General features: G+C 65.4%; 1 protein-coding gene across 6 annotated transcripts in view; it reads right to left on the bottom strand.

The window, feature by feature from the left end:
• SBNO2 (strawberry notch homolog 2) overlaps nt 1-13,148 on the bottom strand; it is a 43,844-nt gene extending 30,696 nt beyond the window's left edge. For 4 of the 6 annotated variants that reach the window (XM_036847062.1, XM_036847065.1, XM_036847066.1 and 1 more), the window contains exons 1-2: nt 13,036-13,148; nt 581-772 (exon numbers count right to left, since the gene is read on the bottom strand). In XM_036847062.1, coding sequence (XP_036702957.1) covers nt 581-700 — 120 coding nt within the window. In that variant the 5' untranslated portion in view covers nt 701-772; nt 13,036-13,148. Of the gene's footprint in view, nt 1-580; nt 773-1,273; nt 1,436-13,035 lie in introns of those variants that run through there. The other 2 variants (XM_036847068.1, XM_036847063.1) reach the window with 2 other exon arrangements.
• Nucleotides 13,149-14,479: the final 1,331 nt, after the last annotated feature.

The following is a 14,479-nucleotide window of genomic DNA, read 5'->3' as shown; positions in this document are numbered from 1 at the left end:
AGGGGTTTTAGGGCAGTGAAACTACGCGGTGTGACGCCGTAATGGTGGATGCGGGTCATCTGACATCTGTCAAAACCCACAGAACATCCAACACCAAGAGTGAACCGAATGTCACTGTGGCCCTTAGGTAAGGATGCTGGGTCAGCACCGGCTCCCAGTTTGGAACACGGCACACCCACAAGTGTGAGATGTTAACAGTGGGGGAGTGGGGAGGGGAGAGGTGTACAGGAACTTGCTGTGCCATTTTCCTGTAAACCTAGAACTGCTTAAGAAATAAAGTCTCATAAAGTAAGAAGAAAGAAGCGATGAAGCAGAGCGGACGAGTGTGACCTGCCGCAGCGGTCCAAGCCCTCGATGTCCCGCAGGTGAGGGCAGGTGAGGGCAGCCGCCTGGGCCGAGCGTCCCCTGAGGGCCAGCCGAGGCCTTGGCAGGAGAAACCTCACGGCTAACACGTGAGGGACTCGGGGGTGACGGGAGCCGCCCGAGGGTCCTGCCTGCAAACCTGGGGGCTGGGATATGGGCTTGAGGCACCAGGGAGGAGCCGAGGGGCCGGGAGGAGACCCCGAGGGCTGGGGCTCACCTGGACGCTGGGCCCGCACAGCGGGGTCTGCAGGGGCGGCGGGCTGTACAGGACGCTGCCGGCTGGCGGAGGCTCGTGCGGAGGGAACTCCCCGTCCATGGTGGGCCCCGCTGCCAGCATCGGGGGGCTCCACGAGCCGGGCCGCAGGGGCACCTATCTGGGCTTCTTGCTCCGTGGTGGCGGCATCATGACCTGGGGAAAGACGTGCATGTCCTGACATCGCCCTCTGATCCCGACGGGGGGGGGGGCGCCCTCCAGGGACAGGGCCAGCAGGCTAAGGGGTGGCGGGACCCCCAGGGGACCCCGCAGATGTCCCCCCAGCCCCTCCGACTGCCCCATCCACGCGGGGGGCAAGCTGACGCTCCCAGCACCGCAGTGCTGCCGGGGTGGCCCTCCTGCTGTCTGGCCACCCCCTCCTGGGGACACGGGCTGGGACCTCCAGAGTGAGGGCAGCCCCTTCCGGGTGGCCAGGCCCCGCCACTCTCCCGCCCTCGTTCTCAGGCCCCTGAATAATGCTGGCCGAGAGCTGCTCCCTCCACCCACAAAGTGGGCCTCGAGCCCTGGGAGCCCAGCATGAGCCGTGGGGGGGGGCGCACCCACGGCTCTCTGTGCCTAGCATGTCTGGCAAAGAGGAAGCCCGGCCAGTGGGCAGCTCTGAGCTGGGGGGCCCACCGGGGCCGGGCAGCCCCATACCTCTGCCACCAGGTCAGGCTTGCCGAGGGTCTCCGGGTGGTTGGGGCCAAGCTGAGTGGGGAAGAGCCCCCAGACCGGGATGGGGCTAAGGTCGCACAGGGTCCCCTCTGAGAAGGAGGGCAGACACCCAGCCGGGAAAAGCTGCCGGGGCCAACCTAGCCCCACGTGATCCCCCCCATTCGCACCCGCCTGTGGCCTGGGACCCCGGTCCCCCAGGCCCCATCGCCCGCCACGGATAGCAGGGACCCCAGGCTGGCGGAGCACGCCTCGGGGAGCAGCCCCAGGACGTTAATCACCCAGGGAGGCAGGAAGGGGAGGCGGCTGGCGCTCCCGGCCAAGCCCTGAGTGAAGAAATCCTCGGGACTTCCAGTAATCACTGCCGCACACGGGCAGCTTGTGCAATCCCGTGGGGGCGGGGAGGGCCGCCTGCACGGGCTGGGCCGCCCGTGCGCGCCTCGCCCTGCGGCCCAGAGGGAAAGGGGCCGGGGGGCTGGGCCACAGCCCACAGCTGCGTCCAGCCATTCAGGAAGGCAGCCGGGGCCGGGCCGCCCCGCTCTGCTCAGGCCTTGGGCTCCAGCTGCTGGCCGGCCGCCAGTGCCACGGCCCCCAGCCTCCTGCAGGCCGGACCCGGCGGGAGGAGGAGGAATGCGAGGCTGCCCTGGGACCCACGGTCTTGGTCGGGCGGACGGTCAAAGCCCAGCTCCACGTCTAAGGGTCGGAGAACCTCCCACAACTGGGGCGCCTGAGCTCCTCTGAGCTTCGGTTTGGTCATCGGGAGGATGGGCTGCTCGGGTATGAGCACAGGGCTCATCTGGCGCTCAGTGGAGCCCAGAGCCTCCGCGATCCCGAGCCACTCCAGTGACCGCTGCCTCCGCGGAGGCCCCGGGAAGCTCCTCGATTCGTGGGACCCCTCAGCGGATCCACCTGGGACAGAAGGCGGGCCGGCTCGCTGTGTCCCTGGGGTCCCTTGTCTGCAGCAACTGCAGGGGATGTGTCTCTGCCTGAGACCCCCACTAACCCCACTGACACCCCTGCTGCCACAGCGTCCCTCTCTCGGCAGCCACACCCCGAGCACGGTCGACCCCGGCCCACTCACGGGCACTTCCGGGCTCTGCGGCCGCAGAGGGCAGGGCTGCTTTCTTGGGAAGCACCATCCAGAGCCCACGGCCGAAAAGCATGGGAGGGGGACCCCGGGCCGTCCCCAGGGTGCGCTGTGCCCAAGGAACCCCCACCGGCAGCAGGCCAGGCCTGCGTGGCCCCCGTGGCCCCTGTCCTGAGTGGCAGCCCCAGCAGGCTGAGGCCCCACGCCGTCACCTGCCATCCAGGGCACCACGTTCCCCCAGCAAAAGAGGTCTGTCCCCGCAGCGAGGGCTCCATGACTGCGTGGGAGTTCCTGTAACGGAGCCTGTACGTCCTGTCCTCTCAAAGACACAGGGCGGGGGGCATGCCTTGGGGACCCCGCCAAGCAGGGGGTTCAGACCAGGACCCGGAGGGGGGTGTGGGGAGGGGAGCGACGCGGTTGTGAGTCAAGGTGTCTGCTGGGCACCATTATCCGGGATGGGGCAGGGGGGACGCGGCGGGTGAGAGTGAACGTGGTGCCGCCTGGTGGTCGGCAGCTCCTCGCACGGTTAAACAGTCACCACGGCAGCCAAAAGGTGGACACAGCCCGAGTGCCCACCAGCGGATGATGGATAAACACGTGGTCCCTCCACACACGGGAGCATCACGCAGCCATGCAGAGGGGTGAAGCCCTAACACTCGCTACAACGTGGACAGACCCTGAGGACACGATGCTCAGTGAGAGAAGCCAGACGCAGGAAGACACACAGTGTGTGATTCCATTGATGGGAAACGTCCGGAACAGGCAGATCCACAGACAGAGAGCAGTTGTCGGGGGCTGGGGAGGGGTCGACACTGGGCCCACCGCCATCCCCATGCCCCCAGGGCCACCCATATGGTGTCCCTGTCCTTCGACGCCCAGGCCCAAGGTCATCTCCCCACCCCCACCTCCACAGTCTTGGCCTCCTGCTCCCCCGTCCCCCCAGTGCTGGCACTGGGGCAGCTGCCCTCAAACACCCATCCCCTCACTTTCCGACCTCTGCTGAGCAGCCCCACCCAGCCCCGCCCCGCCCCGGGCTCAGGACCCTGTCGCCAGCCCCAGAGCTGCGGAGGGTGACCTCGCCACGTCCCTGGGGGGCTTCCAGCCGCCCAGGATTGACCCCACCAGGTGGGGCCTTGGGACTGAAGGAGGCCGGGTCAGAGTGTATTTTTAGACGTAAGCCCCATGACACGTGCCGCGTGGGTGCCCACAAGGTGCTCTTGGGGAGGGGCCCACGCTTCACCCAGCTTTGAGTTGCAGGATTTCCTTTTGAGATCAGGTTTCGAATGAGTCATTGTAAAAGAGAAAGATCAAAGAATTGGTAGCCCAGACCAGACGATGGGGGGGGTGGGGGGGCGGAACGTGGGAAGAGGCGAGATCTGGGACAGCCGGACCCCCGGGGTGCGCCCAGCTGGCGGGTGACCACGGCCACCCCTGCCTCTTGGCTGAGCCCACTTCACCCCGTCACCCCGGCCGGACCTCGCTGCGGGGCCGGTGTCCCCAGGGCAGGCCGCTGGGTCTCACCCCACGATGCGTGCTACTGGCTCAGCCCCCCAAGCACCCTCAGAACCGGCCACCCGGACCCCCTGCCGGGTGGTGTCTGGGCCCCACTGGCCACTTGTTATCCGGCCCCCCAGGAACCGCGTCTCCAGGCATCAGGGACCTGCTGGCCTCCTCCAGGCCACGGGACGGCAGCCCCTCTGGCCACCCCTCCACTGGGCTCTGAGCAATGGCCCTGGGATCCTGGGACGGGGGGCAGAGTGGGGGGCTCGCGGGGACAGAGGCCCTGGTGGAATCGGGAGGCCTGGCTGGGCCCCGACTGGGCTGACCGGGGTATCTGGGGGAGGGCCGGGGTGGGGAGCTCCCTCCTCGCCCTGCTGGTCAGAGCCAGCCTGGGGTCAGTCCCCAGTGGGGGCGCCCGGAGAGGCTCCGTGCTGAAGTCGGAGGGACAGAGGGACAGGGATGCTTGGGCAAGAGGATGGGGCCCTGTCCTGGGGGCACCGGCCACGCACTGAGGTCCCACCTGGGCTGGCTGGCACCACTCGGCTATGTCAGGACCCCCAGGAGGGCACGTGCCCCTGGACAGTCACCTCCATAGACAGGCCGGAAAGGGAGGGGGAGTGGTGGGGGAGGGTCCCAAGGGAAGCCTCAGGGGCCTCCCCACCAACTGACCAGGCCAGGTACACGGGTGGGACACATGGGGACACAGGGCCAGCTGGTGAGCGATGGGGGTACGGGGATTTGGCGGACAGGGCCCAGTGTGCAGGAGGGAGGGGGTGGGACAGAGGACGTATGCTGGAAAGACTGGTGTCCCCCAGGTTCACATCCACCAGGAACCTGGGAATAGACCCTCATTTAGAAATAGGGTCTTCACAGATGAAATCAATTAAGATGGGGTTGTACTGCAGTAGGGCGGCCCTAACGCAAAGACCGTGCCTTTATAAGAGGGAAATTTGGACAGAGAGACACAGGGAGAAGCCACGTGAAGACAGAGGCCGAGGCCGGGGTGATGCAGCCACAGGCCCAGGACACCTGGAGCCCCACGAGCTGGAAGAGGCGGGAAGGATCCCCCCGCAGCCGCCCCCCGCCCCAGCCTCTGGAGGGAGCACAGCCCTGCCACACCTTGATCTCAGACGGCTGGCCTCCAGAGCTGGGAGAGGATAATCTCTGTGGTTTAAGCCAAGTGTGCGGTCAGCTGTTACGGCCGCCCCCGGACACTAGGACAGGACGGGGAGGCTTCCTTCAGCCGCTTCATTCAGCAGAGCTAAGGAGCCACCCTGACACTGGGCTCTAATTCCTGCCACCCGGGGCTGGGCGCACCACTGACCAGGGCGAGGCTGGCGCCAAGCGTGCGACCCAGGACCTCCACGGGTTCCCAGGAGGCCTGCGAACGCAGCAGCCCTGGGATGCTAGAGCTGGGGAGGGCCCGGCCCCTGAGCACACGCCCGGGAGGGACAGGGAGCCCCATTGTCTGGGACAAGGAGGACGAGGTGGGCCCGCGGAGAAGGCCAGGGGTCCAACTTCCAGTTCTGCTGTCAGTGGGGGGAGGATCTGCAGGCCCCCCAGCTCCCACGCTTCACTGCCAGCGGGTGGCTGAATTGACAAGCAGTCTCTTGCAAAACCTCCTGGCCTACTGGGACACAGACCACCCCCCCGGCCCCCACCCCCATCATGGGGCCGCAGCATCAGAGCCTCGGCCCCGGCCCGGTACAGTCAACACCAGGCCGCACGGAGAGGCCCTGGGGGGAGGGCGACCACAACAGAGCCAGACCACATGGGCGCCGGCCACGGGGCACACGCACGGTGACCCCGGACGCCAACCCAGGGACGGTGCCGCTACCCCAGGAGCCACCACGGGGGCAGGCACATGCCTGAGGACAGGCCCCGGCCAGCAAAGCAGGCGGCGGGTGTCAGGGTTCCCCCCACGCATCTCGGACGGACCAGAGGCCAGGAGGGCAAGGGCAGCCATTAGGAGAAACTGCACCTCAGGATGCAGAACCGACCCCAGACCCAGGTGACAGAGCGATATTTGCTGAATGTTTATGCAGAAAAGGAGACCCTCAGGCTGAGTGTCAGAGGCACCAACCCGGGGTCACCTGCACTGGCTGTGTCCGCACCCACATACCCATCCGCATGTGGGCGCAGAACAGCCGGCCTGGGGTGCTCTGATGGCCCACGGCAGGGCGGGTGCTTCACAAAGCAACTCACACACCCAGAGCGGCCGCCCCGAATCTATAAGGACCTGTCAGTGCCTTACAGCCCTCAGGAGGACAGTCAGTGCCCCCCACCAGCCCTGAGGGCACAGCTTGCGGGCACGCAGCCCTTTGTATCCGCTCGAGGGCCCAGCGGGGAATGGGGTTGAAGACCAGGAGCTTCCTTAGTCACAGCTGGGGATACCGAGCCTGGGTCTTGGGGCCCCGACCCCTGGTCCCAACTCCCAGGTGTGGTCCAGCCTTACCAGGGGAGAGCCCACAGGATGGAGCTCCAGCTGTGGTGCCTACTGCCCCACCCTTGCTGCTGGTGGACCTTCCAACCTACGTCCACGTGGACAGGTGTGGAGCGGCTGCCCACAGCAGCAGGGCATCTTCACACGGGCTTCCTCCACTGGGGAGTGCCTGCTCAGGGCCTGTGATTACTCGTGGTCTTTAAAAGGCTTTAGAAGGACTTCCCTTGTGGCAGAGTGGTTGGGAATCCACCTGCCAATGCAGGGGACACGGGTTCGATCCCTGGTCTGGGAAGATCCCACATGCTGCGGAGCAGCTAAGCCCATGCGCCGCAACTACTGAGCCTGCGCTCTAGAGCCCGCGAGCCACAATTACTGAAGCCCGCACGCCTAGAGCCCGCGCACCGCAACGAACAGTAGCCCCCACTAGCCGCAACTAGAGAAAGCCCGCACACAGCAACGGAAGACCCAACACAACCAAAAATAAAAAATAATTAAAATAAAATAAAAGGCTTTAGACACACTGAGCTTGTGGTCTCCTCTGACCCCCAGGTCTTCTTCCCCTGAGTGGATGTTAAAGCCAAATCTCAGCAGGCCCGACTTCCTAGTCCTTTGACACTGATGTGCCCCAGTCTGTCCAGGTTCTGTGGGGAGAAGGGTCTGTCCCCCCTGTCACTTGCTGCTTGATGACAGGAGTGTCTCAGGCCAGCTGGCACGCCAGGTCTCTCTACCCAGCTCCTCAGAGAGTCCGGAGCGAGACAGTGGCTGGTGCTGCCCACAGCCGGGTCGCACTAGTCCCAGGTGAGTGGTCAGACCCGTCAGCACCCTCCTTGGGCTCCTTAGGTCCAGCCTGGTGCCAAGAACATCCTAAGAGACCTTCGCCCAAGCCAAAGGGCACCCGCCCCCAAATCACAGCAGATGGAGCCTCCGTTCGCTTCTCCTGTCGAGATGAATAACCACAAACTCAGGCCCTCTCCCAGGCCTGCAGGTCAGAAGTCCAGGCAAGCTCGCCGGCCCTCGGCTCTGGGTCTCCAGAGGCCCGGCTTGGTGCTGAGCCTGTCGGCAGGGTGGGGCTGCAGCCCGGCTTCAGCAGCAGCATATGGAGGCCCCTTGAGCTCCGACTCAGTCCCCTTCAGCCTCCATGGAGAAAGTCCTCTGCTTATAAGGACTTTGTGATGACACTGGGCCCCCCGGGGAATCCAGGGTCCTCCCCATCTCAGGGCTCCTAATTTAATCCCACCAGCAAAGTGCCTTTGTGTGTGGGGTGACACGTCTGCAGGTTCCGGGGCCAGGACGGGGGCATCTCTGAGGCCGTTACTGAGCCGACCCCTGAACCCAGCTAGGACACAGCCCACGAGTGAACAGGCAGCCTGGCCGGGACTGGCCTGACCCTGTGCATGGTACCACCCCACAGGTGTTGGAGGTGGTGAGGCCCCCGGGGAGCCTCCTCAGGGCCACAGAGGGGCTGCGGGGCCTCCTCTGCGCAGGGATGCGGCCTGGGTCTTCCAGATGGGCTGGTTTTGCAAGGGGAGTGGCAGGTCTGGATTTTGGGGTGCAGTCCCAGCATGGGGTGCCTTCCTCTTCGTGCCCACGGTGCCGGGGGCAGAGCTGCCAGACTCTCCAGTTACAACCCAGCTCCCCCCGGCCAGGGTCCTCCTGAGTGCCACCCGACGCCCACCTGCAGGCTCACTCACCCTGAGCCCAGCGCCCAGGACGGTGGCTGAGCCTCCCGGAAGGCCTGAATCTCACGGAACTGCCCCCCAATGCCCCGGCCCGCGGACATACTCCAGGCAACACCAGGAGGGCCCCGACGCCCTGTGGCACCCCGGCCGGCCGGGAGTGGGTGGTGGGGAGGGTCCCGCGCCCCCACCGTGCAGCTCCCAGGGCCGAGCACCGCCCCCAAGCCGTGCAGGCCACGCAGAGCTTTGCAGACACTGAGCGGCTCTGCTGGCGAACCCCTGCTGAGCTCCGAGCGCCCCCAACGCTGCAGGGCTGCTGCAGGTCTGCTGCAGGGCTGCGTCCGCGAGAGGTGAGGGCTGAGGGCGGAGGGCGGAGAGGCCAATCACTCAGGCTCGCCCTGCCCCTCACCACTGTCCCAGCTCCTGCGCTAGCCTTTCCTCACCGTACCTCAGGTGCTGGGGTACACCCGCTCCTGGCGCCTCCCGGCCAACTCCACGCGGGATTCTCACCCCATCCCCATCCGGCGATGAGTCACAGCCATACAGGCTCACTGCGCCAGCGGCCCCAAGACGCTCCCTCCTCCCGTCCTCCTCCATCCCGCTTCCTGTGTCAGCCTCTGACCCGGGGGCTGCAACTCCCACCCCGGCTCCTGGGAAAGGCGCCGGCCTTCCGGAATGTGGCCCGGCTCCCGCGCCAGCTGTGGACCTGGCAGCGAGGCCGGCGAGGCCTCTTTCGGTTTCACTTGGGGCCTGGCTGCAATGGGGACGGAGGCCAACCCGGAGGGAGGTACCTGCCCGCAGGGAGAGGGCGCAGCCCCGGGGCGAGGCCAGCGGGGAAGGCGGGGCGGTCGCCTGCCTGGAGGGAGGGGTTGCCTGAGGACCCCAGGGAGGCGCGGGGTGACCGCTGCCCCCACTCCCGCCCCCGCTTCTGCCCCCGGCACACAGCGGGGCCAAGTTCAATGCCTTCCCTGGTGGTGTCCCTGCCTGCCACGCGGCGGATGCCCTTTCTGCCCCGTGGGCTCCACGGGAGTGGCGGGGGGGGGAGCGCTGAGCCGACCCAGGAGGGGACGAGTCACCTAACGGGTGAATGTGGGGGTGTCCCAGCCAATCAGGGGAACCTACAGGAGGGCCAGGGCACGGCCAGCCCGGCCTGCCACCTCCCACAGGGCCGGGCTTCAGGGAGGGGCTCCCAGGCCTCCCACCACGGCCCAGGCACCCCTGCACCAGGAGCCCACGTACCCGCAAGACCGCTTCCTGCCGGTGGCAGTCAGGGCAGAGCTGGGGCTTGGGGGCTCCCAGGGGAGCCTCGTTCACCCACCATAAGATGGGCAGACGGCACCTCCCCTGCCCTCCTTGTGGGGCTGGGAGAAGACAGACCTCCACGCTCTGGGCCAGCTGACGCCCGCTCACCCCAGGCCGCAGAACCGGGCATCTGAGGGCTCAGCCAGGCCCTGCTATCTCTCTTTTTTTAAACACTTCTTTGTTTTATGGAGACGCGATTCACATGCCATACGCTTCACCAGTTTAAAGTGAACAATTCAGTGGCCTTTAGTACATCCACAGACTTCTGCAACCACCACCTCCATCTAGTTCCAGAACATTCCGTCGCCCCAAAAAGAAACCTCACTCCCATCAGCAGTCACCCCCACCCCCTCCCCAGCCCCTGACAACCACTAACCCACTCCCTGTCTCTCTGGATTGGCCTGTTCTGGATGTTTCCCACCAAAGGAATCACACAGTGTGTCCTTCTATCTGGCTTCTCTCGCTGAGCATCGTGTTCTCAAAGTCAGTCCCTGTCGCTGTACATAAACGACAGGCCTTAGCTCTGCCCCCCACCCCAGGGGGCTGGCAAGCCCAGAGCCTCAGAAATCGCCCTCACCTGAGTCACCCGCCTGAGGGCAGGGCGGCCCCAGCTCCCAGGGAGGACGCTGGTGGCTGTCACCATGGCAGGAAGATGAAGGAAGTTTGCTGTCCTCCCCAGCCCAGCTCAGGTCGCCCATGTGGGACTGACCTGCCAGCCGCAGAGGAGAGGGTAGTTCCAAGGGACAGGGACTGGGGTTCCACTCAGGGGAGAGGGGGCCCACGGACACCAGGCCGCACCCAGACGGGGCAGATGGGGAGATGGTGGGTGAGCAGGGCTGGCCAGGCCTGGACCGGGCCTGAGTGACCTCGCTCTCGGCTACTCCAGGCAGCCTTCCGTAACCAGCCCTCCCCGCATCTGACCACACGGCCCTTGGCTGTGGAAAAGTGGCTGGAGATGCTCCAAGCCTGCCCACTGACGGATCGCACGTACGCAAGACACACACACACACACACACACTCATACTCACTCTCACATGTATGCACAAGTGCAACACGCATGCACACGTGTGCACGCGGCACTCACACATGACGCGTGCACACTCTGGCATGTACGTGCACTGCTGCACACGAATCTGCACACATGCACTCGCACATGCGCACACTGACACGCACCCCCTGGAACTGTGCTGACACCCTGGGGGCCTGTCTTCCCACTCTGTGTGTCAGCCTCCAGATGCCTCCACTTTTTGATGACAAGACCCCCCCCCCCCCCCGCACGGAGAAAAAGCAGATCCCCGCCCCCGGCAGCCTCTGTAAAGGCCTCACGGGTGGAGGCCGTCCTGGGAGGGAGGCGGCCTCTGGGGACTGGGCACAGTTGCCTCTTTATTCCCAGCCCGGCTCGCTCACGTGGCCAGAGCCCTGTGCTGGGTCAGCGTTTCCGGCCCGGCCCCTGCTGGAGGGGTGTCTGAGCCTTTGCTAGAACCAAGCTGGTCCAGCTGGGCTGGTCATGTTCCCAGTGGGGGCCAGCCTCCGTTCCCCCACCCCACCCAGGTCGAGGTGGTCAGGCAGCTGGAGAGCGCTGGCCCTGGGCTGCACACCTGAGGGCCACCCCGCCTGGACTTCAAAGCCAACTGCTTCTTCTGTGCTCTGCCGCGAGGCTCCCCTGGAAATCAGGCCCCTCATCTGGGCCCCAGGGCCCACCACCCCGCCGCCAAAGCGTAAACATCTCCCCCAACGCGTGCGCGCACGCGCGTGCGCGCGCACGCACACACACACACACACACACACACACACACACACACAGGGTGGGTCCGGCTCCAGGCAGGTGTGAGCAGACATCTCACAGAGTTAAACAAAGGGCCCTCCAGCCCTCCAAAATCCCAGAGAGCCTTCCCCTGGGTCCCCATTGGCTGTCCCTGGGGACGGTGTCTCACACTCTCCAGGCTCCCCAGGGTCTGTCAGGCGCCTGCCTGCATCTCCCCGGCCCTGGGGCGTCCTGGGACCACCCTTCCCCAGCCCACCCACCCAGGGTCCAAGCAGACAGCCCTGAACAGCCACTACCCATCTCTGGGAACTCCCCTGGGAAAATCCAGGGCGCTTGGAAGAAAAGGTGCAGCTGGGCTGGCGGTGGCTTCTCCAGACCGCCCGATAGCCCCAGGTCTCAGCCCCAAGGACAGGGGCCCACGGCTTCTCCTCTGTTCACAAGGGTCCCTAAGGGCAGAGCTCCCAGCACAGCCAGGCATGCAGGGCCCAGGGCAGGGACCGGAAACGCAGGGTCAGGTCCAGCCCTGGCCGCCCAGCCTGGAGGAAGGGCGGGCCTCACGTCCACTGACTTGTCTGGAGCCTCACGCCTCTGACAGGTGGCCTTTCTTCCCTCCGGGCTCTCCGGCCCCTGGGGACCAGCCCCAGTTCCCTTGAACCTTTCCTACGGGGACAGACCCACCATGGTGGGCTCGGGGCTGGATCACCTGGCCCGGCAGCAGGTAGGCAGGTTCCCACCTAAAGTCCGTCCGACACCGGCCCCCTCGCCACACGTGGAACACTCACCCGCACCCCCCCACCCCCACCCCGTGACTGCCAGCAAGCTCCATCCCAGGCCTTGTCCAGGCCTGCCCCGCGTGCAAACAGATGGCACCAAACCTGGCCGGGCCAGGCAGTGGACAGGCAGAAAGGATGTCCAGGGCAGGCGGGACCAAGGCGCATTCCGGGAAGCAGAAGCCGAGGGGGGCAGACACACTTCACATGCTCGGTTCTTTTTCCTTTTCCAGGACGTTAACAACACGATGCTATGAGACACTCCTGCCTGGCTGTCCACGCCTCTGCTCCCCTGCCCCGGCCCCTCCCGGCCAGCGCTGGGGTGCTGGGAAGGGGCCTCCTTTCCCCATCCACCGTCACAGGCTGCTCCTGCACCCACTCCAAGTCCCGGCAGCCCTCTGCCCACCACCTCCCCCAGCACATCCTTGGGGGCCGTTTCCAGTGCCAGCTCCGGGAGACACTCCCACCCAACATGCTCTGCCAGCTCAGCTAATACCAGCAAGGCCCCCATCCCAAGGCCACAGGATCCCACCCGTGGAAACACAGGGAACAACAGCCCCAGGGTGGAGAAGCCAGGACAGGAGGGGTCCTGGGAGAGGGGACACTGAGGAGGAAGGGCAGAAATCTGCAAGCAGCCTGGGGTCAGGGGTCACCCAGAAAAGGAGGGGTAAGGTAATGGAGCTGGAGAGTCACAAGAAGAGAGGGGTCGGGGAACGACGGAGGAGCAGTCAGGAGGGGGTCACCAACTGCAGGAGAGTCACAGAGAAGTGCGGGGTCAAGGGTCACCAAAGTAAAGTCCGGGGATCACCAAGACGGGAGGGGCCAGGGAATCGCCGAGGAGGGCGAGAGGAAAAGGCTGGGGAGTCGCCTGGGTTCAGGGTTCACGCCAAGGCGAGTGTCGGGCGGGGGTCACGGAGCAGCGCAAGGTCGAGGGTCGCCGAAGAGTACGGGGTTAGAGAGAGTTCACGGCGGACGACGCGGTCGCAGGATCGCGGCGGAGGACGTGGTCGGGGGTCGCCCAGGAGGGCGGGGACACGCCGCCGCGCTCCCCGCGCCCGCTGCCCCGGAACCCCGGAACTCCGGAACCCCCGGCCCGGGGCGCGGGCGGCCGCGGGGTGCCAGGGCCCGCGCAGGCCAGGGAGCGCGGCTCAGCCGGGCGGGGGCGGCGAGGACGGGCCAGGGGGTGGGGCCGGGCGCGCCTCACCTCGGACCCGGGTCCGGCCGGGCGCGGAGCCCGCGGCGCCTCCGTTTCTCCGAGCTTCGCCGCGGCCGCGCTCACTTCCGGGTTTCGGGCGCCATCTTGGGGGCCCCGCGCACTTCCGGTCATGCCGTGGGGCGGAGCCTCTGGTGGGCGGGGGGTCGTGGGCGGGGTCGTGGGCAGGGCCATCTCTCGGCGGCCCCTGAGCCCCTTGAGGCCCTTCTGCCTTAGGGAGAGGCTCGGACTCCATGGGTCCTGGATTCGAATCCCGCCCTGACTGTTGCTGGCTACCCTCGCGAGCCTCAGTTTCCTCCTCTGCAGCATGAGGAATCACCCCCACCTGCAGGCCTTTGCATGGCTGTGCCCTCCCCTGGTGCACTCCGACCCTGACCTGTCAGCCACTGGGGCTCTTGGACAACCCAGATCTTGGCCTCAAAACCATCTGCAAGGGCCCTGGGTCCCCCAGTCATGCTCCCTCCCTCTATTGCCTCCCCACCGAAAGTAGTCTGCTCACGAATCTGTCTCCACCCCAGAATAGGAGTCCTGGGACCACCCCCCACCCCAACGGGGAGCCTGACACAAGGGTTCTGATAAGCCCCAGGGGCCACCAGGAGAAAAAGCAGGATCCTCTCAGGCAGGGCCACGGGGTCTGGGTGGCTCCCCTCCTGGCCCCCTCCCCGTTAGGGCTTCTAGGGGCCTGATGCAGATGATGCTGGCATTTGCCTTACTGCCAGGAACAGGGTGGGACTCAGCCCTGGCACAGACAAGCTGTGTTCCTGCGACTAGAGCCCACTGGGCCCACCACAGGGTGGGCCTGGCGGTTCAGGCAGAGCCAGGGCAGGAGGCACCACCCCCTCCCCAACAGGGTGTGCAGGAATGAAGATGCCACCATATCCCTGGACCCACCTCACCACCAGCCAGAGGCCTCCTGTACCCCTTGAATTTAGAGATCACCTCTCCACTTGCTTGTCTATTCAGTGAATTCTTATGGATGCTGCTACGTGCCTGGAGACAAATCTGGGGCCCCAAAGAGGACTCAGTTCTCATCCCTGCCCTCAGGAAGCCCCCAGTCTAGGGGAAATAGGGCCAGGACCAGACACTTCCATCTGCAAGGTCAGGCCTAGAGCCCAGGGAGGAGTACAGTGTCTGCCTAGGGCATCATGGAAGGAGGGGTTGAGGGGGTGTCGAAGCTGGGGCTTTGAAGTTCAAGTAGGAGTTTGCCAGGCAGCTAAACTTAGGAAATTATTATTATTATTATTATTATTATTTTGGCCGCACAGTGCAGCATGTGGGATCTTAGTTCCCCAACCAGGGATCAAACCCGCACCCGCCATATTGGAAGCACGAGTCTTAACCACTGGACCACCAGGGAAGTCCCAAGAAGGGCAAGTTATAAGCTGTTCAAAGGCCTGGTCTGTTTAAAATCTGTTTGCCCTAAAAAATTCAGGCC

Source organism: Balaenoptera musculus, chromosome 3 (genome assembly GCF_009873245.2).
Source record: "Balaenoptera musculus isolate JJ_BM4_2016_0621 chromosome 3, mBalMus1.pri.v3, whole genome shotgun sequence".
Taxonomy (NCBI): domain Eukaryota; kingdom Metazoa; phylum Chordata; class Mammalia; order Artiodactyla; family Balaenopteridae; genus Balaenoptera; species Balaenoptera musculus.
This window is presented reverse-complemented; position numbering and strand designations above follow the sequence as displayed.